A 27,196-nucleotide genomic window follows, 5' to 3' on the forward strand; every position below is an offset into this window, starting at 1 on the left:
GGAAGATTCGCTTTGCTGCAGTCCGTGCAGCGTCCGAGTCTGCCTGCAACACTTCACATCTGCTCGTGTCTTGGAAGGCAACACTGTATTTAAAAATGTCAACAAAGTTTGGGAAGAAACAAAATCGCAACTTGGTGGGAAGCAAATCAAGCAGCGGGTAGTTTCCCTCGGCCTCGCCCTGCCGAGAGGACTTGTTGCTGCGGTGCTACGGGGCTTGCATTTAAAACGCTCGCAGGAGGAGGAGGAGGAGGAGCGGGAGGGCGGCCGGCCGGCCCAGGAGGTGTCCGCGGCCCCTTTAAGCTGTTGCCGTTGCTGCGGGAGGAAGCCAAGCACGCGCGCAAACCTTGCGCGCCCCCCACGACCGAGAGCCGTGCCTTCCCTTCCCGGGGTGCCTGGTGCGCTGAGCCGCGAGGAGTCGGGTGGAGAGACCCGGGCAGGGCGCGCGGGAAGGGGCGGGAGTCGGGGCGCCCAGGCAGCTGCCCCACAGAGAGGGGGCGGGCGGCGGGAAGGAGAAAAGGGAGGGAGGGAGGGAGGAAGGAAGGAAGGAAGGAAGGAAGGAAGGAAGGAACCAACCAACCAACCAACCAACCAACCAACCCCCCCCCCCCCGCCGTTCCCAAGCTGCCCTCCCTCCGAGCCCGAGGTGCCTCTCCGCGTTGGTGCGCCCCTCTCCAAGGCTCGGCCTGCGCTTCTTTCCCTGGGGCGCACAGACGCTTCCAATCTCTTCCTTCCGGCTTGGGCCGCCTCCTCCGCCTCTGGGGAAGCAGCCTGTGGGGAAGGCTCGGCGGGGTGGGGAGCCAAGGGCCGCCCTTTTCCCTCGCCCTCGGGGTCGCCGCCGCCGCCGCTGTGCGCCCTCGCCGCTTCCCAACTCCCTCCCAGCCGCCGCTTGCGCTTGAGCGCGCAGCAGACGGAGGCCGCGCGCTCGCCGCCACCCTCCTCTCTCTTCCCCCCCCTCCGTGGTGCGTGCAGCTGGCTTCCATAGGGCAGACCCAGTCTGCCTCGATCCCTCCTTCCCTCACTCTGCCTCTTTCTCTCCCTCTCCATTGGAGAACTCGCGTGTGACCTTTGTTGCCGTTGCGCTTTGCCTCACTCAGCCTTCAGGGCTGCTTGGCCTGCTTCCATCTCCCGGGCCTGTTTCCCTCCCTCCAGCAGTTCTGGCCCTCTTTCCTTCTCTCTCTCTCTTTTTCTCCCCCTTCCTTAAACACCTGCTGCTGCTCAGAGGAGCTTTTAGTTTTTCTCTCCCCTCCCCCACCCCATTGCCCCCCAAACAGTGAGCCTTAGGATCTGTTTTAAGAGTTGGAAAGTGAATGTTATTTTGCTCGCTTTGCTGGCAAGGCTGCCCACGCATCTCTCCTCCCTGCCCCCCCCCATCATTTCCTTTTGAAACCCAACAACAACAACAACAACAGGCCTCTAAATAGGTTTTTATTTGGATGAGATGAAAGTGACGGTTTGCTTTGGCAAGACGTGGATTGTGGTTCCCTGTAAAGATGGACAGATCCCGGTTAGAGACTTCACACAGCAGGCTCTCCAGAGATACCTGAGAACCAAAGAAAAGGTAAGGAATGTTCTTTACCTGTAACAAGGCAAGGCAAAGTTGCCTCCTGTGGCTTCTGCCTGCAAGGTGATGGCATGCATCCTTCTGCTGCATGAGTACATATTTTGAGACGGAAGCGCATTGCCAGTTGCTTGAATGGCCTTTTCATGTAGATGGTAAAGGTAAAGGTACCCCTGCCCTTACGGGCCAGTCTTGACAGACTCTGGGGTTGTGCGCCCATCTCACTTAAGAGGCCAGGGGCCAGCGCTGTCCGGAGACACTTCCGGGTCACGTGGCAAGCGTGACATCGCTGCTCTGGCCAGAGCCAGAGCCGCACACGGAAACGCCGTTTACCTTCCCGCTGGTAAGCGGTCCCTATTTATCTACTTGCACCCGGAGGTGCTTTCGAACTGCTAGGTTGGCAGGCGCTGGGACCGAGCAGCGGGAGCGCACCCCGCCGCAGGGATTCGAACCGCCAACCTTTCGATCGGCAAGTCCTAGGCGCTGAGGCTTTAACCCACAGCGCCACCTGCGTCCCTTTATGTAGATGGTAGACTGCTGTCAAAAATGACACCACAGCATAAGATGAGAGATGGGATTGTGATGTTCCATGTCAATTTCCCTTCATAAATGTTGCTTATAAACATATTGTCTGGTTTTCCTTTAAGGAAAAAAAAAAACCTGTTGTGTTTTATGTGTGGCTGAAGTGTTTATAAAGGCATAATGTTAGTTGCAAATAGCAATGCCAAACTTTTATTTATTTATTAGATTTATATAGCACCATCATAAGATCTCCCTGGGAGCTGATGGGTTGTCCAGCCAATAGCAGCTGTTGGGTACAAGGAAGACAAGAGGTTGCAAATAATATTCAGAACAGCACTGCCAAATATGTTTGTAGGAATTGTTACAATCGGAAGGTTAGACATACAGCTCTATTTTGTTTACCGCTTCAACAGGCCTTTATTCTAATTTATGTGTCCTGGGTTTTGCAGTGCCGCTAACTTCCATGTTAACATAGCCATTTTTCTTCTTCGTTTCTGAGTTACTTACCGCAGGTGACTAAAGATTCCTAAACTGAAGGGCTATAGACTTGTTAAAGTCTGCATCACTAGACTTGTCTGTCACTTTCTAGCATTCGTTATGATTTTGCCAAGCTGATGGCCAGCAAAACCAACCTCCTTGTGATGAATGATCTTCACCCAGTCTGTAACATCTAACAGCAATTGCTATGTGGGTCCATCTCCATCCATCTCGTTTTGAGTTCTCTCACTGCCCCGCATTTCTGGCAACTGCTGGAGGAGAAATGGCGAAGCCACCAAAAATGGGATGGCTGTGCCTTTTAATGTTGTAGGCTGGGCAGAGAGCATTCAGCTGTGAGAAGCTGCTTTGAGTCCACCTTGCAACTGGAGAACATGCTCTGTCCCTATGCTGCTTTCCTCTTGTCATTCATACAAGACTGACTGGCATAGCTGCTGCTGGTTCCTTCTTCATGTTTTGAGATCCCAGTATGTTGGATGGTGTGAAAGTGGGTGGGTCAGAGGTAAGCCTCTGTTGTGTCTTGGCTCCGTATTTCCTGTAGGAGATGGGTTGGGAATGTGTGGCCCAGCAGAGGGTGTTGGACTTGGTATCCTATCAGCCCCAGCCACCATAGCCAATGACTGGAGTTGTATCATCTAGACAGCTGCTGGTTCCTTGCTCTAGGATGATCTTCAAATTTTGCTCTCTTTCTTATACAGATAGTTTCATGTTCCACCTGAGTTACTACTTGTGAACCTTTTCTATTTTTAAAGTATCTCTTTTGTTCATGGCATGTCTTACACCAAAAGGGATACCTTACTATAGGGGGGGGGGAAATAAAAAAAAAATCCTTCCAGTAGCACCTTAGAGACCAACTAAGTTTGTTATTGGTATGAGCTTTCGTGTGCATGCACACTTCTTCAGATACCAAACTACAGTGGTACCTCAGGATGTGAATGGGATCCATTCTGGAGCCCCGTTCGCATCCTGATGCGAACGTAACCCATGTCCGTGCATCTGTGCATGCGCGGGTCATGTTTCGGCACTTCTGCGCATGCACATGACGTCATTTTGACGTTCTGCGCATGCGTGCATGGCAAAATCCGGAAGTAACGCGCTCCGTTACTTCCTGGTTGCCATGGAGCACAAGCCGAATTTGCCTAACCCAAAGCATATTCATCCCGAGGTATGACTGTACAGGGGTCAGCAAACTTTTTCAGCAGGGGGCCGGTCCACTGTCCCTCTGACCCAGTGGCGTAGCGTGGGTTGTCAGCACCCGGGGCAAGGCAAGTAATTTGACCCCCTAACCCGTGGATTTGTGCCCCCTAACCCGTGGATTTGCGCCCCCTAACCCTAACCCCCAGATGTTGCACCCAGTTTGGCCGGCCCCCCCTGACCCCCCACGCTACGCCACTGCTCTGACCTTGTGGGGGGCAAGACTGTTTTTAAAAAATAATAATGATGAATTCCTATGCCCCACAAATAGCCCAGAGATGCATTTTAAATAAAAATTCTATTCATGTAAAAACACGCTGATTCCCGGACCGTCCGTGGGTCGGATTTGGAAGCCGATTGAGCCAGATCCGGCCCCTGGGCCTTAGTTTGCCTACCCATGCCTTACTACAATGAGTTGCTGGCTCTGATAAATGGAGAACGATTCTCATTGTTAGTAGAGTGGCAAACATGTATGTCCATCGTGTGGGAAACCACGGTTTGATTCCCCAATGGCAAGTGTTTCTTACTGGACCAGGACTATAGCTCAATGGTAGAATGCATTCTTTATGAACCATGCCAAGTCCAATGCTTGGCAAGGCTGGATGCAGAATTGTATGTTTTAGGTTGGGGACATCCATCTGCTCAGTGATAGGCAATATCTATGTTGAGAATATAGGGCTAGATATATCAGACAGCTTTGTATGTTCATCTTATAGCCATACTTAAAGTAGAAGCATCACACTAATTGAAAACAAACCATTGAGTAGCAAACAAACGATAACTTGTACATGAACAGTTCAGAGAGTCATGACATTTGATGGTTGATTTTGGCCTTCCAACTGGTCTTTCATATGATAATAAAGTTTCCTGCCTTGATTTTTGCCATGAAACATTTGTAAACACAAATCGCCCCGCCCAGTCTTCTTCCCCCTCCACCATAATGGGTGGTCGCTATTTCAGATTGTTTATTGAGCTGCTAAACATACGTTATACTCTGCCGTGTTAAATATGGGTATAATAAAGAAGATAAAGCAGCAGGGCATAAAGGGAGTGGTGTATTTGGTAAACAGTGGTGATGGTGTGCATATTTACTTATAGATAATAATAATAATAATAATTTTTTATTTATACCCCGCCCTCCCCAGCCAAGGCCGGGCTCAGAGCGGCTTACAAGCAATAATAAAAACAAGTTGAATGATTACAACTTAAAAACAAAATTAAAATACAACATTTAAATATTGGAACATTAAAATATTAAAATGTTGCCTCATCGCAGGAGGAGAAGGAAAGGAAAAAAGAAAGAGAGGGAGGGAATCAAATTGACTCCAAGCCAAAGGCCAGGTGGAACAACTCTGTCTTACAGGCCCTGCGGAAAGAAATCAGATCCTGCAGGGCCCTGGTCTCATGAGGCAGAGCGTTCCACCAGGCCGGAGCCAGAGTTGAAAAGACCCTGGCTCTGGTTGAAGCCAATCTAACTTCCTTAGGGCCCGGGACCACTAGGGTGTTGCTATTTATGGACCTTGAGGCTCTCCGTGGGGCATACCGGGAGAGGCGGTCCCATAGGCACGAGGATCCTAGGCCGTGAAGGGCTTTAAAGGTCAAAAGCAGCACCTTAAATCTGACTCTGTACTCTACCAGGAGCCAGTGCAGTTTGAAAAGCACTGGGTGAATATGCTCCCATGGCAGAGACCCCGTGAGGAGCCTCGTTGCAGCATTCTCCACCTGCTGTGTTGTGCAGGGGTGAGGAGTCAGGCCAAAATTTGATGCTCCTCTCCATCCTTCGTGCTGCTTTCCCAAAGCTGGGTAAGTGATATAATGGGCTTTGGGAAGGCGTTGCGAAGCTCTGGCAGAGCCCTAGAGCAGGCTTCCTCAAACTCAGCCCTCCAGATGTTTTGAGACTACAATTCCCATCATCCCTGACCACTGGTCCTGCTAGCTAGGGATCATGGGAATTGTAGGTCAAAAACATCTGGAGGGCCGAGTTTGAGGAAGCCTGGGAAGGATGCGGGAGGACTCTAGGACCCTGACAGATGTTTCTGAGGGCTCCGAAGAAAGACCTTGGAGGGCCACATGTGGTCATTGGACCACCCTGCCTTAGATGCCCCTCAGAGTCCTTTGTTCCCAAATCAATGTGTGTTTGCGCCAGTGTGGTCTTTTCCAAGCTTCTACAAATGCTTGATCAGTGCTTTTTTCTTTCTCTTTTAAAAACAAGCACATGCTGATGATGTAAATCAGGTCCTCTGCAAGTGTTTCATTTTTATTGCTCTGTTAACACCATAAACCCTAGACACCTGTGTGCCCTGTGATTGATTTAGAAGAGAGCTGATTACAGACACATTTCCCTTCTTGATAATGCTGCTTCACAAGCTGAGTATTCTTTCATCCACAAGATGCAACATCAGTGTAGGTGGTTGAGAAAGAGCCCTAGGAAACACTTCTAAGTTTTTTCTTCTTCCGTTGACAAGGAAATACCTTGTATTTTATGCTGATTACAATGCATTACAATTTGTGCGCCAGCTATGAATTATTTGTGTATGAAACAATGTATTGTAATCACTGTGCCTATGTTCTGAGTTCCGAAAGATATACCATAATCTCTTTCAGAACTTACCTTAGAGTTCCAGCTTTGGTGATGTGTTTAAAGTTTTGCATGTACCACCTATGAAAGAAATAGGGGGCTTGGAATAGGGGCCCATGGTAAATGTAACTCTGTGACAAAAGTCCAGGAAATTACCGTATTTTTTGCTCTATAAGACTCACTCTTTCCCTCCAAAAGAGTAAGGGGAAATGTGTGTGCGTCTTATGGAGCGAATGCAGGCTGTGCAGCTATCCCAGAAGCCAGAACATCAAGAGGGATTGCTGCTTTCACTGCACAGCGATCCCTCTTGTTGTTCTGGCTTCTGAGATTCAGAATATTTTTTTTCTTGTTTTCCTCCTCGAAAAACTAGGTGCGTCTTATGGTCTGGTGTGTCTTATAGAGCGAAAAATCTAGAGCAGGCATGTCCAACAGATCGATCGTGATCCACCACTGGTTGATTGCAGGGGGTTCCTGGTCGATCATGGTCAATCTTTGGACCCTTAACAACCCCCCAACCCCCCCGCACTCTGGCTCCTTACAAAAAGCTCAACTCTGATCCATTCTCCAATGACAATGGGTAGATCACTGTCTGTTGTTTTTTAATATATACTGTGAGTAGATCGCTGTCTCTTGGGAGTTGGATGTGAGTGGTGGGGACCTATGGCCCTTCAGATGTCTTGGGCTATAGCATCCATCAGGATGGCATCTTGATTGTCGTACTGATTGCAAATATGTGCATCCGCTTCACAAGAATCTGGGATGCAGTCTGAGTTATGTGTGGGAAGTTCCATTCAATTAAATGTCCCTCTTAAGCAATGCTTTCAGGGGAGGAAAGATGAAGATTCAGCTTCTCCTGTCTTTGATAAATGTTTGAGTTATTAGTGTATAGCATCCAAAGTGCCTGGTTATTTATCTAAGCCTAAATTGTCACTGTTAATTACGATGGTAAAACAAACAGTCAAACTTCCTCATAAGTTTGTTTCACGAGGGAGCAAGAAGTTAGGGAAGCCAAAACAAACATTCCAGAGACCTGAAAAATTCAGGTCAAACTTCTTGCGAGAGATTCTCAAAAAAACCTGCATTGTTCGCTATAATACAGATGGGATGTTCTTCTCTTGTACTATCCATATGGAGACAAATTCTGAAACAGAAAAAACAATATTAAAATGAAGCCTCTTGTCAGGTATAAGGAGGCATAGGAAAGTGAATAGTTACTACAGTGGTGCCTCGCAAGACGAAAAGAATCCGTTCCACGATTCTCTTCGTCTAGCGGTTTTTTTGTCTTGCGAAGCAAGCCCATTGATGGCTTAGCGGATTAGCGCTATTAGCGGTTTAGCGGCTTAGCGGCTTAGAAAAAGGGGAGAAAAGGAAAAAAAACCCCACAGGAACTCGCAAGACATTTTCGTCTTGCGAAGCAAGCCCATAGGAAATTCGTTTTGCGAAGCACCTCCAAAACGGAAAACTCTTTCGTCTAGCGAGTTTTCCGTCTTGCGAGGCATTCGTCTTGCGTGGCACCACTGCACTAGTTAGACACCATAATCCCAGCCAGGAGTTTTTGAATGTTGAGCCAGATCTGAATCCTAAGGTAATTTATCTGGTCTCACATTTTAATAAAGGTACAATTAAAACATTCTCAACATGTAAGAAATAGAAGTGCTGGTTTTATCACAGAGCCTGATTACTTGTGAGACATTCAATTTTGTGTGGCAAACAGAATGGTCTCTAAGACAGGGGTCAGCAATCTTTTTCAGCTGTGGGCCGGTCTACCATCCCTCAGAGCATGTGGGGGGCCGGACTATATTGTGGGGGAAAAAATGAACAAATTACTATGCCCCACAAATAACCCAGAGATGCATTTTAAAGAAAAGGACACATTCTACTCATGTAAAAACACACTGATTCCTGGGCCGTCCAGGGGCCGGATTGAGAAGGTGATTGGGCTGCATCCGGCCCCCGGGCCTTAGGTTGCCGAAAACTGAACTTAGCCATGCCTGATCTAAACCAGGTGGTCTCTAACAGATAAAATAGCTATTTGGAATTCGAGGAAAGTGTGGGACATTTCAATGAGAGGCCACAACTACTTTTAGGCTGAACTTTGACTAGTGCAGTGGTACCTCGGTTCTCAATAATAAATAATAATAATAAATTTTATTTATATCTCGCCCTCCCCAGCCGAAGCTGGGCTCAGGGCGGCTAACAACACTGAAACAGTGCAACATTATAAGAACATTATAAAAATCAATTAAAATCAAAGTTGATGGCAACCATAAACTAAAGTTTTGTAAAGATTGCCAAAGGAGGGAGTCAGGCTGCGCCCTGACCAAAGGCCTGGCGGAACAGCTCTGTCTTGCAGGCCCTGCGGAAAGATGTCAAGTCCCACAGGGCCCTAGTCTCTTGTGACAGAGCGTTCCACCAGGTTGGAGCCGCAGCCGAAAAAGCCCTGGCTCTAGTTGAGGCCAGCCTAACCTCTCTGTGGCCTGGGACCTTCAAGATGTTTTTATTTGAAACTTAATCCATTCCAGATATCCGGTCCAAACCAAAGCATTCCAAAACCGAGGTGCGCTTTCCCATAGAAAGTAATGCAAAATGGATTAATCCATTCCAGACTTTTGAAAACAACCCCTAAAACAGCAATTTAACATGAATTTTACTCTCTAACGATACCATTGGTCCATAAAACGAAAGCAATAATCAGTGTACTGCAGTCACACAAGCAAGCAAGCAAGCAAGCAATCAGTAGCTGAGGAGGGTTCCACACAGTCACAAAAATGAAACAAAAAAGCTGCAAAAACAAAAACGCATAATAAATAGCAAAAACAGACAGACCTCAGCATAGCACTCAGATCAGAAGCGTGACACTCAAAAACAGAGCATGTTCAGCTTCCGAAAAAGGTTCACAAACCAGAACACTTACTTCCGGCTTTGCAGTGTTTGGGTTCCAAGTTGTTTGAGTACCAAGGCGGTTGAGAACCAAGGTACCACTGTATGGGATTATCACTCCCAGCTCTACAACTTGTTAAAAAGTTACCAGTGAGCTTATTAAAGCTGAACAACCAGAATTCTTACCTTTTTGCTGCACTTCTTAATATCTTCAATTGCTCATAGGTGGGAATAAGTAGAAAGTAGCCAGCAAGCCTGTCTCTCAGCATTGAGCTGCAATGTTTTTTTTGTCATGGAGAGCGTTCCCCAAACAAGGAAAAAGTAACTTGTCTAAGCTTATTAAAGGTAAAGGTAAAGGAACCCCTGACTGTTAGGTCCAGTCACGGATGACTCTGGGGTTGCGGCGCTCATCTCGCTTTATTGGCCGAGGGAGCCGGCATACAGCTTCCGGGTCATGTGGCCAGAATGACTAAGCCGCTTCTGGCGAACCAGAGCAGCGCACGGAAACACTGTTTACCTTCACGCTGGAGCGGTACCTATTTATCTACTTGCACTTCGAACTGCTAGGTTTGCAGGAACTGGGACCGAGCAACAGGAGCTCACCCCGTCACTGCCGACCTACCGATTGGCAAGCCCTAAGCTCTGTGGTTTAGACCACAGCACTACCCTTCTTTTTTTTCTATACAATTTTTTATTAGTTTTTTTAACACCATTTTCAACAGTAATAAACATATTTTTACATCTTATTCAATTTTTTTGACTTCCATCAATCCTGTCTAAAATTTTTCCAATCTAATCTCCCAGTATGCATTTCTTATTTTCCCTGTTACATTTAAAACTCATAACCAATATCTCTAGTCTTTATCTACTTTGTAGCACTTCATATATTCTTCCTTACAAAACTTCTTGTAGTCCTACTAGCGGAATTTGTTGGTTACAATTGCTTTTCAAATAGTTCATATACTTCTTCCAATCTTCTGTAAATCTCTGGTCCCGCAGGTTTCGGATCCTTCCTGTCATTTTGTCCAATTCTGCATAGTCCATTATTTCCGTCTGCCATTCTTCTTTCGTCGGAATTTCTTCTTGTTTCCATTTCTGGGCTAACAATACTCTTGCTGCAGTTGTTGCATATAAAAACAATTTAACATTTTGCCTATTAACCACCTGCGTCCCTTCGAAGCTTATTAAGGCGTACTAAATTGAAATGTCTACGGCCATACTACCCTGAACACGCCCGATCTCGTCTGATCTCGGAAGCTAAGCAGGGTCAGGCCTGGTTAGTAGTTGGATGGGAGACCGCCTGGGAATACCGGGTGCCATAGGAAAAATTAGGGGACGCAGGTGGCGCTGTGGGTTAAAGCCTCAGCGCCTAGGGCTTGCCGATCGAAAGGTCGGCGGTTCGAATCCCTGCGGCAGGGTGCGCTCCCACTGCTCGGTCCCAGCGCCTGCCAACCTAGCAGTTCGAAAGCACCTCCGGGTGCAAGTAGATAAATAGGGACCGCTTACCAGCGGGAAGGTAAACGGCGTTTCCGTGTGCGGCTCTGGCTCGCCAGAGCAGTGATGTCACGCTGGCCACGTGACCCGGAAGTGTCTCCGGACAGCGCTGGCCCCTGGCCTCTTAAGTGAGATGGGCGCACAACCCCAGAGTCTGTCAAGACTGGCCCGTACGGGCAGGGGTACCTTTACCTTTACCTTTAAATTGAAATGGGTGAACTGATTGAACTCTTGATGTGTACAGCATGTATACACCAAGCTGTACCTAGCTAGGAAAGGACCATTTGCAAGTAAAAACTATATGGGCAGTGTTGTGCTCTTGCTACCTGTAGAGACAAATATTCGGGCATTCAGAGGCACAGTGCTCTATAGCAGCCTTCCTTACATAGTCAAGATATGGCCTGCGAGCCAAAGTGTTGTGTGCGCTGATCTCTTCACCTTCATGGTCTTGACCTTCCTGAATCTCTCAGGGCCTTTTGGACTGGCACCCACAAGGGAGTTCTGGAAGTTAATATTATACCCTTCTTTAAATGATTTTATAGTGGGGAAATAAATAATAATAATAATTTTATTATTGATACCCTGCCCATCTGGCTGGGTTTCCCCAACCACCCTGGGCAGCTTACAGCACATACAAAATGGCAAAACATCAGACATTAATTTCTTCCGATACAGGGTTTCCTCCTTCAGGCGTCTTCTAAAAGTCAGATACCCCGTTCAGGACCAGGGAGTCCCCCACACCTGCCCGCCCCCTGTCCCCCAAAAACAGTAGGAAAGGAAAAAGCATTAAAAGGTCATTGGATGGGCAACATTTTTGAAGACGTTGCTTTACTGAAATTGTTTATAAAAGGCAAAGTAGTAGTATTATTTTTAATTGGGGCCTGTAGGATAAACAACACATACTCTGAATTATGTATGTGAACAAATCATACAGTTATTTATAGAAGTCTTGTTTAAGCTTGTATTATCTCCTTGCCGCTTACTTCTTTATGCCTGGATAATGTATACTTTTGCATAGTATTTATGTGACTATGAAATATTACTGCAACCAAGCACAAGTGCTTTCCTCTAGCACATATTGTGCTGGCATGCGCATGGATGGCACCTTTGATTTGGATCCCAGCCAATAACTTGTTTTCACAAACTGCATGGTGAGGTGGGCTGGAGAAGACGTTGCCCCTACTGCCCACACCTCCCTTAGGTAGGCTTCCTTCATGCTTGTGAGAGACCAAAACAGAAAACGAAACAAATCTGCCATTATCTCTTCTCAAGTGATAGTCACAATTTGGAAACATAATGCTGCTAAACCTGGAGGAGGGTGGTTATATTTACCCAGTCTTTCCAGACTACGTCAAAACAGAATGCCTTTGTAAGACTGATAGCCTTGTTTCTAACAGGGTTATTATTATTTTTTTAACGTTGCTGAAAAGTGAAGTTTTCTCATCACTGCCCTGTAATAATTCCAGTCTCAAAAGAGCATCTGCAATGCTGGTGCTTTTATGAAGTTCTTTATGCACAGGTGTATGTGCATGACTGTGTGATAGCTCAGTTACTGGAGCATGGAGACTCTTAATCTCAGGGTTAGGGCTGTCTTCAGCATATCCGGCGCCGTGGTGCAAAGATCCCTCCGGCGCCCCACCCCCTGTTTCCCAGAGTTGTCAACCACAGAGCCTAGGGCTTGCCGATCAGAAGGTCGGCGGTTTGAATCCCCGTGACAGAGTGAGCTCCCGTTGTTCGGTCCCTGCTCCTGCCCACCTAGCAGTTCGAAAGCATGTCAAAGTGCAGGTAGATAAATAGGCACCACTCCAGCGGGAAGGTAAACGGCGTTTCCGTGCGCTGCTCTGGTTCACCAGAAGCGGCTTAGTCATGCTGGCCACATGACCCAGAAGCTGTACGCCGGCTCCCTCGGCCAATAAAATGAGCTGAGCGCTGCTACCCCAGAGTCGTCTGCGACTGGACTTAGCGGTCGGGGTCCCTTTACTTTTACCTTACAGTCCCCTAAACGAAAGACTGAGTTGCCATTTTTGGGCCAGATGCCTCAAAAGTCAAATTTGTAATATGACTTTTGGGTTCCTGAAATTCATTCCGATTGTGCAGATGAAATATAGCTGATAGAATTCTACAGGATGTGTAGCTCGTGTGTGAAAACAGTCAAGATCCAAGAATCCTCAGGCATGCACCTCCAGATGGTGGAGATGTCAGGCGCCATCCTGACACCTGGACATCTTGCTTTCCACACGCTTAGTTGATTATCGAAAGTTGTCGATAACGGATAATTACCGTAACGAAAAGGTTCAGTCACAAGGATGTAAACTGGTGTGGTGGCACACATCAACCCTGTGGGGACTATATCTTTCCTGTGACTAAAAAATATATATTTTCTTCCGAGCCCTTATCTCTAGTAGCCTGATCTCAAAACTATCAGAAATCCTGTATTCATGGTTTAGTGTTTTGTTTTGTTTTTTTAAAAAGAAATTAGAGTTGCTCTACAACCTGTAATCCAATTAGAGAAACGTCACACACCCAGCAGAGTTAATGCTGCGTGAATGTAGTTTGTAACTGATTTTGTAAGCGTTTAAAAGAAAATAAGATGATTAGCAATAGTTAACATGGATTTTTTTCCAAAAACAAATGCCAAAACAACCTAGTTTTCTTTTCTTTACTTTTTAGCAGAGTAACTTTTTCCCAGTGGGAATACAAATCAGTTAACTGTTATCAACCAGCAGAAGTAAGCAGGTAATAATAATAATAATAATAATAATAATTTATTATTTGTACCCCGCCCATCTGGCTGGGTTTCCCCAGCCACTCTGGGCGGCTTCCAACAAAGATGAAAAGTACACTAAAATGTCACATATTAAAAACTTCCCTGAACAGAGCTGCCTTCAGATGTCTTCTGAATGTCAGGTAGTTGTTTATCGCTTTGACATCTGATGGGAGGGCGTTCCACAGGGCGGGCGCCACTACCGAGAAGGCCCTCTGCCTGGTTCCCTGTAACCTCACTTCTCGCAGCGAGGGAACTGCCAGAAGGCCCTCGGAGCTGGACCTCAGTGTCCGGGCAGAACGATGGGGGAGGAGACGCTCCTTCAGATATACTGGACCGAGGCCGTTTAGGGCTTTAAAGGTCAGCACCAACACTTTGAATTGTGCTCGGAAACGCACTGGGAGCCAATGTATGTCTTTCAAGACTGGTGTTATATGGTCTTGGCGGCCGCTCCCAGTCACCAGTCTAGCTGCCGCGTTCTGGATTAGTTGTAGTTTCTGGGTCACCTTCAAAGGTAGCCCCACGTAGAGCACATTGCAGTAGTCCAAGCGGGAGATAACCAGAGCATGCACCACTCTGGTGAGACAGTCTGCAGGCAGATAGGGTCTCAGCCTACGTACCAGATGGAGCTGGTAAACAGCTGCCCTGGATACAGATGTGACATGTGCCTCCATGGACAGCTGTGAGTCCAAAATGACTCCCAGGCTGCGCACCTGGTCCTTCAGGGGCACAGTTACCCCATTCAGGACCAGGGAATCCTCCATACCTGCCCACCTCCTGTCCCCCAAAAACAGTACTTCTGTCTTTTCAGGATTCAACCTCATCCGCCATCCATCCTCCAACCTCCTCCAGACACTCACACAGGACCTTCACCGCCTTCACTGGTTCTGATCTAAAAGAGAGGTAGAGCTGGGTATCATCCGCATACTGATGAACACCCAGCCCAAACCAAGCCCTTGTCCCTGACTCCCCCCACTAGGTGTAACCCTGAGTTGTGACCCTTTAATTACCTATAAAGAAGTAGAACTTGGAACTGCAACTGTTCAGTGAGGTTTTCTGCTTAGAGGGCTTCTGAGTGTTTGCCTTTGCCTCATGGAATTTCCTGTGGGGATCAATTAAGAATTTAGTCTCAAGAATTTAGTCCTTGCCAGAGACAAAACTTGCTGCTGGTATTGGAAGAGAAGGAATAACTGTGCATCAGGACTAGTTCAGTAAAACTATGCTTTTGCTTCTAATGGTGTCATTTCCTATTCTGGGCCTCCGATAGATTGATGGATAATGCAAATATCTTTACAGGCGATTCCCCACTTAACGCAGGTGCTACTTCCTGGCGCCCTGTGCGCATGAGTGAAATGCACATACGCGGGGAGCACCCTTGAGAATTGGCGTGGCCCATGAAGATACCCTCCCCACAGCTGGAGGTGCAGCAGGGCTTTGTTTTGGCTGCTCAGCTTCCCCGTCGAACAGCTAATGCACAGGTTAGTGTGGCAGCAGTAACTGCTTGCCCCCATGCCAGCTGTTAGGCGGGGAGGCTGAGCAGCCAAAACAAAGCCCTGCTGTGTCTCTGGTCTCTTCAGCACCCTCTTTGGACTCTGGGAGGGTCTTTCTGCAAGCCAGAAGGACTTTCCAGCTCTCTCCTGCTGCTTCTGTTTTCCTGGTGCCATGTGTGTGCATTGTCGCTCACCAGTTGATCATGTGCAAGAGGGGAGTTGCCTGTACTTGACTTTGTTGTTGGTTGTTGTTTAGTCGTTCAGTCGTGTCCAACTCTTCGTGTCTCCATGGACCAGAGCACGCCAGGCACTCCTGTCTTCCACTGCCTCCCACAGTTTGGTCAGACTCATGCTGGTAGCTTCGAGAACACTGCCCAACCATCTCGTCCTCTGGCGTCCCCCTTCTCCTTGTGCCCTCAATCTTTCCCAACATCAGGGTCTTTTCCAGGGAGTCTTCTCTTCTCATGAGGTGGCCAAAGTACTGGAGCCTCAGCTTCAGGATCTGTCCTTCCAGTGAGCACTCAAGGCTGATTTCCTTAAGAATGGATAGGTTTGATCTTCTTGCAGTCCATGGGACTCTCAAGAGTCTCCTCCAGCACCAGAATTCAAAAGCATCCATTCTTCGGCGATCAGCCTTCTTTATGGTCCAGCTCTCACTTCCATACATCACTAGTACTTGACTTAGTTGCCTCTAAATCTCCTTCCACACTGGCTTGTAGACTGAATCCTGAGGAAGGTAAGGGAAAGAACACAAGTAAAGTTAGATTAGCACAAAAAGTTAATTAATGAGACAGGTGAGATGGTGCGGCTTGGCAGTGTCTGAAACTCCCATTGTTCTATGCACATTTTGTGGCAGGGGATTTCATGAACGCAAGCAGTTTCTGAGCTCCGGGCACAGTACTGCACCAAAGATTTCAGATTAAAACTGAAGAGTGGAAGGAAAGGAGGACCATTTTCTGCCTCCCCACTTCTAGCTACTCTGTTTTTTTTTGTTGTTTTTTATAAATATTTATTAAGCATTTTTTAAGACAATCAAAGACATAGGTAATAACATAGTATTTTCAAATATCCATATTTCATGCACCTCCTTGGACTTCCTCTCAGCTCTTGCTCCTGCATTCTAGACTTATAAATTTTGCTAGCAAATTATTAAATTAGTTCCATTCATATGATAAAATTTCCCCAAATTAATTCTCAAATTTCGGAATTTAAAATCACACTTATAAAATACTTAATTATAAAATACTGTTTAACCAAAATTTATCTTTTCTTCCAATTATGCTTAAATTTATGTTTTTTATGTTTGATTTGTTGAAGCCATACTGTTACTAATCTTACATCTTTCTTAACATTCATACAATTTACAATATTTTTGTAAATAGTCCTTAAATTTGTTCCAATCCTCCTCCACCAGTTCTTCTCCCAGGTTTCGGATTCTGCCCGTCATTTCCGCCAATTCCATATAGTCCATCAGTTGCATCTGCCATTCTTCCAGTGTGGGCAAGTCTTGAGTTTTCCAGCATTTAGCGATGAGTATCCTTGCTGCTGTTGTAGCATACATAAAAAAAGTTTGATCCTTCTTTTGCACACTCTGGCCGACAATGCCTAAAAGAAAGGCCTCTGGTTTCTTAGGGAAGGTATACTTAAATACCTTTTTCAGCTCATTATATATCATTTCCCAGAAAGCCTTCACTCTAGGGCAAGTCCACCAGAGGTGAAAGAATGTTCCTTCAGCTTCTTTACACTTCCAACATTTATTATCAGACACATGGTATATCTTTGCAAGCTTGACTGGAGTCATGTACCACCTGTATATCATTTTCATAATGTTTTCTTTCAAGGCATTACATGCTGTAAATTTCAAACCTGTGGTCCATAACTTTTCCCAGTCAGCAAACATGATGTTATGCCCTATGTCCTGTGCCCATTTTATCATAGCTGATTTGACCGTTTCATCCTGTGTATTCCATTTTAACAGCAAGTTATACATTCTTGAAAGTGTCTTAGAGCTAGATTCTAACAGTTCTGTTTCTAACTTTGATTTTTCCACCTGGAATCCTATCTTTTTGTCCAACTTGAAAACTTCTTTAATCTGAGCATAATGTAACCAATCTCACACTTTATCTTTTATTTTCTCCAAACTCTGCAACCTCCAATTATCTCCATCTTTTTCTATTATTTCCCAATATTTCGGCCATTTGGCCTCCATATTGAGTCTTTTCGGGGCCTTAGCCTCCATTGGTGATAACCACCTTGGGGTCTTGTTTTCCAATAAATCTTTATATTTCAACCAGACATTAAACACTGCTTTTCTGACAACATGATTCTTGAAGTTCTTATGTATTTTAACCTTGTCGTACCACAGATATGCATGCCAACCAAAAGCATTGTTGAATCCTTCCAAATCCAAAACATCAGTGTTTTCAAGAAGTAGCCAATCCTTCAACCAGCAAAAAGCTGCTGATTCATAGTACAATTTTAAGTCTGGCAGGGCAAAGCCCCCTCTTTCTTTAGCATCAGTTAGTATTTTAAACTTAATTCTGGGCTTTTTGCCCTGCCAGACAAATTTAGAGATATCTCTTTGCCACTTCCGGAAACTTTCCATTTTATCCACAATCTGCAAAGTTTGAAACCAAAACAACATTTTTGGCAATACTTTCATCTTAATAGCAGCAATACGTCCTGACAAGGAAAGTTTCAATCTTGACCAAACATCTAGATCCCTTTTGATTTCAGACCAACATTTTTCATAATTATCCTTAAACAAGTTTCTGTTCTTCGCTGTTATATTTACCCCTAGATATCTTACTTTTTTGACCACATTTAATTCTGTCTCTTTCTGAAACCTTTCTGATTCTGAAAAAGTCAAGTTTTTCTCTAAAACCTTGGTTTTTTGCTTATTAAGTTTAAATCCCGCCACTCGACCAAACTCATGAATCAATTGCAAAACCCTTTTAGTACTAGGCTCTGGCTCCTGTAAGGTCAATACTAGGTCATCTGCAAATGCTTTCAGTTTATACTGTTTCTCTCCGACCTGAATACCCTCTACCAACCGGTCTCCTCTAATCATATTTAAGAGCACTTCCAGGACCGATATAAATAACAAAGGGGATATAGGGCAACCTTGTCGTGTACCTTTTTCAATTCTAAACTCTTCTGTCACCACATTGTTCACTATCAGTTTAGCCTTTTGCTCTGAATAAATTGCCTCTATCCCATTCTGGAACCCCCGCCCCACTCCCATTCCTTCCAAATTCTTCTTCATAAACTTCCAGGTGATATTATCAAAGGCCTTCTCCGCATCTATAAATATCAAAACTGCTTTCGTGTTGATATTTGTTTGCAAGAGTTCCAAAATGTCAATAATGTTCCTTGTATTAGCAAACAAATGTCTACCTGGGAGAAAGCCTGCCTGGTCCTTATGAATTACTTCATTCAAAACTTTTTTAAATCTACTTGCTAAAACCCCACTTCTAGCTACTCTGAAGACTGGAGAAGAGACCCTCTTAAGAATATTAGGGGGGTGCGCAGGGGAAGGACTAGACCATGTGAAAAATGAACATAATATTTTAGCTGCAGTTCATTCATTTTTCAGCTTTGTATTCTTCGTTATTAAAGGAAGTGTGCCTGGACATTCTGTTGTTGTTCCCATAACCTCGGTTTAAGGTGCCATTTAGCTCCTATCTTTCATGTCTCAGTTTCTAATACCTGGGCCATATAATTCTAACCTATTTTATGTATGAACCCTGCCCAGCGACATAACTATGCTTGGTTACTGCCAGCAAGCTATAATCTGAAGCCATGGTTTGGTGTAGGCTTATGAATCTTGGCTTGCCATTATGTTTGAATCCTGCACCCTTTCTGGTTTGTCTTCCCTGTTCCCACTCTGCCGGTGCTCCCCAAGCTACAAAGGTGTTAGACAAGAACAACTGGAAGCAAATAGAGACTCTGGGGAAACAAGCCATGATTTGTTTCAAAATCCGCGGGACAAATTTTGGCTAACTTGTGGTTATTAAATGCACCATGGCTTAGCATAATGTGTGAACCAGGGACTGAATTTGGAGAAACTGAACAGTAGATAAAGGACTTGGATAGTTAGAACATTTTGCTGCAAAAAAGAAGTGAACTAGACTAAATGAGAATAGTTCTGAAAATACAGTGGTACCTCGGGTTACATACGCTTCAGGTTCCATAGGCTTCAGGTTACAGACTCCGCTAACCCAGAAATAGTGCTTCAGGTTAAGAACTTTGCTTCAGGATGAGAACAGAAATTGTGCTCCAGCGGCACGGCAGCAGCAGGAGGCCCCATTAGCTAAAGTGGTGCTTCAGGTTAAGAACAGTTTCAGGTTAAGAACCGACCTCCGGAATGAATTAAGTACTTAACTCGAGTGTAATGGTTCTAGGGGTTGCTTGTGTGTAAATCGGCGCCACGCTTGGCTGGGTTACCTGGGTGAACCCTTTCTGTCCGGACAGCCACTCATCCGTGGCTGTCTCAATCGCTGGCAGAATCCGTCAGTGGGTGTTTCTTGAACTTCTTCCAGCAAAGAAGCTCTTTGACGCCTAGTCTCCGCCTACTCTCCCTGCGCGAAAGCCTTCTGCGCAAGGAGGGTGTGGGCAGCGGAGGACCCGTGCTCTCCCCGCTGGTCTCCAGCGAGGAGTCATGGAGCCCCCTCGCCGATTCCCCCATTTGCCACCCTTCTCCACTGGTGCTACGCTGATTTCCTTCCCCAGAAGATGGGCTGCCTCTCTCCCTCCTGGGACGCTCTCCGGCATCCCTCTGGAGCCCTCCCTCCTCCTCTGGCTCCGATGGCAGTTCCCTGACATCGAGGTACCACTGTATTCTAACAGTTAGGTGCAGCTGGAGGGCAGGTACAGTACAATTCTATACAGTGGTACCTCAGGTTACATACGCTTCAGGTTACAGACGCTTCAGGCTACAGACTCCGCTAACCCAGAAATATTACCTCGGATTAAGAACATTGCTTCAGGATGAGAACAGAAATCGTGCTCCGGCGGAGCGGCAGCAGCAGGAGGCCCCATTAGCTTCAGGTTAAGAACAGTTTCAGGTTAAGTACAGACCTCCGGAACGAATTAAGTACTTAACCCGAGGTACCACTGTACTGCAACTGACTTCCCCTGACCATTTCCATTGTTGACCAAAGGAATGGATGGTGGTGATTGTCCTATTCCTGCTGCTTTTGGGGTGCGGAGGTTAAATCACCAAATGAGATGTATATTCTATGCTACCCACATGTTTGCTGCAATATCACCCTCTTTCCCAGGTTGAGCAGAGCCACTTATATGGGGTCTTTCAATAAACTAGAGGTGAGGAAGATGGCAGGAGTCAGGACACACAAGATGTTAATTCTGTGCTAAATTCTGGGTTAGTTTTCTGGTTACTTTGATCTCTGGTTGGTCTTGGACATTGTTTCCCCACGATTAGGCATTTCTTTTTAAGAAGCAAAAAGCAGTGTGGTATATTGTGTTATATTGTATTTGTTAAGAGAGGAAGGTGAAATTAATTCTTGTAACAACCAGGGTTGGTCTATACTGATTTCCTTCAGTTGTGTTTCCATGCTTGGATGAAGACAGTTATTTCTAATTTTCCCAGTGAGTAGGATTATCTGTGTTCTTGTAGCATGAGAAACTGTAGGCGGAGTTTTCAGATGCAACTTATTCAGACATGTTCAAGATTATACTGTCTCATACCCAACTAAATATTAATTTATCCTTTATGGATCAGAGTTCATTAACAACCCTCTAATTTGCCCTTGCATCAATATGTTTTCTTGAATAGAAAATCTTAATTAAGCTGTACAGCATTAAAGTTCGTTCACCATGACAAGCATATTAATAAGCTCAAGTATCACTTCGTGCAACAGCTCCTCATGCTTTTGTGGGAGTTGCTGGTGATTGCTTGCCAGGTTTAAGGAGAGAACCCTTTTCACAGTATGAATTTTATTACTTACTTTTTTATTGTATGTGTGAATTGCCCCATCGCAAACTTCTCTGGGCAATGAACAATTAAAACAATTTCAAAATAATAAAATCGGCACAACAACAACTATGAAAGCACAAATACCGGTGATAACGTGAAAAGTAAAATAAATTCTGTTGTAATCCTAAAATGACGGAATCGTAAAACATCCTTGCAGAGCTAAAGCAACACACTAGTCAGGAAATGCAGGGTTTAAGATGTTAATTCAGTTCTAAACCAGCTTGGAGAATGGTGTTAAATAAAAACAAAAAGGTATTTGCCAGATGCTGAAAAGAGAATAATGTCAGTTCCAGGCAGACTTCTCAGGGGAAGGAATCCTGTGACTGAGGGCATCACTGATGTTCCCTCTTTCTGTCTCAGATTGAGGGGCCATCCAAAGGAGGGAGGCTCAGCTGATGATTTTCAGTATACCTGAAGGAGCGTCTCCACCCCCATCGTTCTGCCCGGACACTGATGTCCAGCTCTGAGGGCCTTCTGGCGGTTCCCTCACTGCGAGAAGCCAGGTTACGGGGAACCAGGCAGAGGGCCTTCTCGGTAGTGGCGCACACCCTGTGGAACGCCCTCCCACCAGATGTCAAAGAGAACAACAACTACCAGACTTTTAGAAGACATCTGAAGGCAGCCCTGTTTAGGGAAGCTTTTAACGTTTGATGGATTACTGTATTTTAATGTTTCGTTGGAAGCCGCCCAGAGTGGCTGGGGAAGCCAAGCCAGATGGGTGGGGTATAAATAATAAATTTATTTATTTTATTTATTTATTTATTTATTTATTTATTTATTTATTTTGGGGCCCAGAGATGTGTGTTTGTGTAGGGAAAGGGGCAATCCTTCATGTACCCCAAGTCCTAAAGGACTGATGTTGAAGCCATCGTTTTGCAGTGAACCTAGACATGGACCTAGCCAATGGAGGGAATAAAGCACTGGTGTAATGTGTACATATAGCACCAGGACTCAAGTAGAAATCTTGCTGCCGTATTCTTCACAAATTGTAGTTATGGATGGTCTTTAAACACATATTCAACACATTGCAGTCATTTGAGGGGGGGGGGGGTTACCAGTGCATGGATTGCTGAGGCAGTGGTATCACTGTCAAGGAAAGGTCATAGTTGGCATACGAGTCAGAGCGGAGAAAAGTCTATAGAGTCTATAGTCCTATAAATGAAAGACTTTGTCCCATAATATTGAATGAGAAAGACGTACAGCTATATATTCCCCCCCCCCAAAAAAAATAGAATTATACCGCAAAATGATCTCATGGATTTCAAACCCAGAATTTCGCATATGTTATTTGGTAAACCACAGTGATTTCCTTGGTTTACTTTTGCGGCATACACCCCCCCATCCCCCCCCCAATTAATAACTGCTTTGGTACCCTAATTCTTGCTGACATGGATGTGAGCGTTTTGACTTCTGCTGAGATCCTCCGTTGCTCTAGTCATCTGCAAAAGTGTTTTGTCCCTGGCAGAGCTAAAAGTTACTTTCTCTTACTTGCTTAGAGAACCTTTCCCCCTTGTTTCTTCAGTGTAAAATTGGCCTAGGAGGCTTCTACGCCTTGTAGATAGGACATCACTGGCATAGTAGATCCTATGCTGGTTGGTTGCAGTGGCCTGAATAGCGGCATTGCTAATGGTGAGATCCATTATCCTGTGCACTGCTCTGCTGGCACAATGGCTTATGGGTTTAAAATCGGTCTTATTTATTTCTGTACAAAGTGCATCAACCAGAAATCAGCTTTGATCTAAAGTTTCCCCAGGGATAGGAAGAATGGCTAAGGAATATTCATGTTGAGTGACAACAGTAATTACTGGAAGAAGCATTTAAAAAATGCCATGCATTGATTGCATTATTCCTGTGCGCCAGTGGGAATATGTTACAAAATAGCTGGCAGAATTACTATTATTACTCCCAGTTTTGTAAAATGCTAAAGCCATCTATATAGATGTACCGTATGTATGTATCTATCTATCTATCTATCTAATATAGATATCTATCTATCTATAATATGTATGTATGTGTGTGTATATATATATATATATATATATATATATGCATGTGTGTATGTGTGTGTGTGTGTGTATATATATATATATATATATATATATATATAATATGTGTGTGTGTGTATATGTGTGTGTGTGTGTGTGTGTGTGTATATATATATATATATATATATATATATATAAAATAAAAATGTGCCTGTATTTTAACTCCCTGCCCTGCTGTGGCTTGCATTGGTAAATAAAGTGCTGGATCTTAATTTAGATGCATATTGTGTGTCTCTGTGTTAAAATTATACCTTATAATCTGGAGAAGGTAAACCTGTTGATGAATTGTCTGCTTTATTATGATCCTGACAGGTGTTTTTTTTAAAAAAAATGGCTTTGGCTTCGAAATTAGCATATTACTAAGTAGAGCCCAACCTCTGACCTTTCATCTTTTAACGGTTGGAGTAGATAATGTGAAGAATACTCTCTCATTTCTAGATGGCTGCATCCTTGATACTCCTTTTTATTTAGCCATTGTTCAAACGTGAACACTGCAATGATTGTGTGTGTCCTCCCCGTTCTTTTGTGAGCTGTGCAGAACCTTTTGTATGCTGGTTTTAGATTGACTGACTGCTTGATTCATCAAATAAATCTGGAACAATGGCTGCCACCTTGATAGTGTCACAAAAATACATTCTACAAAGTTGTTAAGGTTCATGAACAAATTAAATCGGGAGGTGGTTGGTTGTCTTTAATTCAGTAATGACAGCTTTGTATATCTTTTCCTGGAGCCTGGGTTTCTTGTGTTTGACAACTGGCATCCTGAAAACATATTAATGGGCTCTGATTATTTCAAATACTGAGAAAGAACTAAGGTGGATTTATTGCTAAAAGCCATATACTTAATGATACCCCTTTAACAAAATAGCCTTGAGAAGTTTCAAGCAATGTTGATTATCTTATATGGAATTTAGATTGGTAGCGGACTCAGTTTTTGCTTACCTCTAACTCCATTTCATTAGGGACGCAGGTGGCGCTGTGGATTAAAGCCTCAGCGCCTAGGGCTTGCCGATCGAAAGGTCGGCGGTTCGAATCCCTGCGGCGGGGTGCGCTCCCGCTGCTCGGTCCCAGCGCCTGCCAACCTAGCAGTTCGAAAGCACCTCCGGGTGCAAGTAGATAAATAGGGACCGCTTACCAGCGGGAAGGTAAACGGCGTTTCCGTGTGCGGCTCTGGCTCGCCAGAGCAGCGATGTCACGCTGGCCACGTGACCCGGAAGTGTCTCCGGACAGCGCTGGCCCCTGGCCTCTTAAGTGAGATGGGCGCACAGCCCCAGAGTCTGTCAAGACTGGCCCGTACGGGCAGGGGTACCTTTACCTTTACCTTTAACTCCATTTCATTAGGAGTTGTCCAGTGAAATAAGACAAGCGTTGGATATTTTTCTACTATGTATGCAGTGATAAGCTAAATAAGCTATAGCTTGGGGCTCTACTCTCTTGGCCCCCCTCCCCCCCCCCCAAAATAAAGAAAATAAAGAAAAAAAACCTGGATGTACATTTTCAAAATATAAGATAAGAAACAAATAAAACAAAACCTACATACAGCAACAGTGTTTTGTGTTGGGTAGGCTCCCATGATATAAGTAATGGGCCCTGCCTGCCAGCCTGCTCTCTAAAATATCACTGGTTTGCTCATTTCTATATTTAGGGTGCCTATATTCTATATTTTAGTGTGCCAGCCTCTATACAGTGGTACCTCGCAAGACGAATGCCTCGTAAGACGTAAAACTCGCAAGACGAAAGAGTTTTTCGTTTTTTGAGTTGCTTCGCAAGACGGATTTCCCTATGGGCTTGCTTCGCAAGACGAAAACGTCTTGCAAGTTTGTTTCCTTTTTCTTAAAACCGTGCATTCAGGGGGTGCAGTTGCGACTTGACTTCGAGGAGCAACTCATAGCACGCGGTGTGGTAGCCTTTTTTGAGGTTTTTGAAGACTTTGGTGATTTTTGAAGCTTTTCCAAAATCCGTGCTTTGCAAGACGAAAAAAATCGCAAGACGAAAAAACTCGCAGAACGAATTAATTTCGTCTTGCGTGGTACCACTGTACTTCAGAACTCCCTGCCTGTTGTCCTCGTAGTCTGGTGAACCGGGTTCGCGTCTCTGCTCCTCCACCTGCAGCTGCTGGGTGACCTTGGGCCAGTCACACTTTTCTGAAGTCTCTCAGCCCCACTCACCTCACAGAGTGTTTGTGGTGGGGGAGGAAGGGAAAGGAGAATGTTAGCCGCTTTGAGACTCCTTCGGGTAGTGATAAAGCAGGATATAAAATCCAAACTCCTCCTCCTCTTCTCCACTGTACTCTCATTGGTGCATGCTTAATTTTAATTCTAATTTTGTTCAAACAGGTCTGTCCAGAAACAGACCTGTTTCTGTTGTTTCTGTTCATGTTGTTGACATGTTTTAATCTCTTTGTTAGTGTTAGTTATCTTTTGCATGTTTTTAATCACTTGTTTATAAGTGTTCTTATTGATAATTTTAATAATTTCTTGTAAACTGCCTAGAGATTTTTATTTGCCATCAAGCAGTATATAAACTTTTATGAATAATAATTTTTAAAAAGGCAGGTGATGTTGGCTTCTGAAGCAGCTGTCATGCTTGAAAGTACCTGGGCACATCTTCCTCTTCTTTGGCGATCACTCATAGCAGAGTAAGATTGTCTTCCATGAACACGGTTTTAACAGTGAGTCCGTAAGTGACTGTGGAGGCCAATTCTGGATCCACACGTCCTTCCACAGTGGGGACATGGGTTTCCGGGTAGGAGTTGATTACGGTGAGGGTTTGCCAAGTGTGCCTTCCTCTTAGCACATTTCTCCCTTTCGTCCTGCGTTCGAGTGTCTTCAAAGCCCATGACACCTTTGGTAAAGGCTGTTCTCCAATTGGAGCACTCGCAGGCAAGTGTTTCCCAATTGTTGGTGTTTATACTACATTTTTTTTAATTGGCCTTAACACAGTCTTTAAACCTCTTTTGTTGACCACCAGTATTACGCTTTCCATTTTTAAGTTCAGAATAGAGTACCTGGGCACATAGAGAGAGCAGGGAAGTATGAACACACATTTAGCCATTGTGACATTTATTCACACTTTCAAAAAATGGTATTTTCCCATTCCACTGCAATTGGCTTCAACATTGCAATACATTCAAATGCGTAATGGTACAACAGCAAAATCCCACCGACTTCAAGTTGGAACTTAGATGTCTTGAAGCCAACTGAGATCAAAGAGGCTCCAAAGGGGTCCATGATCCATTTCAGAAAGTATAAGGCATCAGTGGCTACTGAGGGTGATGAGACCACATCTCCCTTGATTGTAAAGGGAAGAGAGATGTTGCTGAAAGAAACCCAGTTGAGACAAGTGTTTGCAAACCATGAAATTAATGTATCCAAATACTGTAATCAGCTACATGTATCAGATCGTGTTGTGTAAATACAGTGGTACCTTGGTTCTCAAACGCCTTGGTACTCAAACCACTTGGAACCCAAACACTGCAAACCTGGAAGGAAGTGTTCCGGTTTGCGAACATTTTTTGGAAGCCGAACGTGCTCCGATTTGAGTGCTACACTGAGGTCTGCCTGTTTTTGCTATTTATTTTGCATTTTTGTTTTTGTTGCTCTTTTTTTGTGTGTGACTGTGTGGGACCCAGTTCAGCTACTGATTGATTGATTGATTGACTGTGCGACTGCAGTACATTGTTTATGGCTTTCATTTTATGGATCGATGTTCTCGTTAGATAGTAAAATTCATGTTAAATTGCTGTTTTGGGGGTTGTTTTTAAAAGTCTGGAACGGATTAATCCATTTTGCATTACTTTCTATGGGAAAGCGCACCTTGCTTTTGGAACGCTTTGGTTTTGGAACGGACTTCCGGATCGGATAAAGTTTGAGAACCAAGGTACCATTGTATGAGCAACCACTGAGGCACAGCACTTCTCGTCTTTTATTCTGGAATCCCAAGAATAGCCCCATTAAATAAATAAATAAATAAAAAACTTCGTTCAAAATAAAATGCAACACATAACTAGAGGCAAAAGTCAGTCTATGTGCATGCAGAGGTACACATTCTTTCTTTAGAAAGCCATGTCATAAATGTGTCACCATGGCGATGCAATGAAAGATGGGGCATCACATAAGATTCCGGATTCCATAAGTTCCATATTCCAGGAACATGACCAGTCATAAATGGTCAGTTGA

General features: G+C 44.7%; 1 protein-coding gene across 2 annotated transcripts in view; it reads left to right on the forward strand.

Annotated features, from left to right (window-relative positions):
* Window positions 1-603: 603 nt before the first annotated feature.
* PARD3B (par-3 family cell polarity regulator beta) overlaps window positions 604-27,196 on the forward strand; it is a 652,714-nt gene continuing 626,121 nt past the window's right edge. For both annotated transcript variants that reach the window (XM_079976360.1, XM_079976361.1), the window contains exon 1: window positions 604-1,558. In XM_079976360.1, the coding sequence (XP_079832486.1) occupies window positions 1,439-1,558 (120 nt within the window). In that variant the 5' untranslated portion in view covers window positions 604-1,438. The remainder of the gene's footprint in view (window positions 1,559-27,196) is intronic.

This window comes from Podarcis cretensis (assembly GCF_951804945.1).
Source record: "Podarcis cretensis genome assembly, chromosome: 1".
Classification (NCBI taxonomy): Eukaryota; Metazoa; Chordata; class Lepidosauria; order Squamata; family Lacertidae; genus Podarcis; species Podarcis cretensis.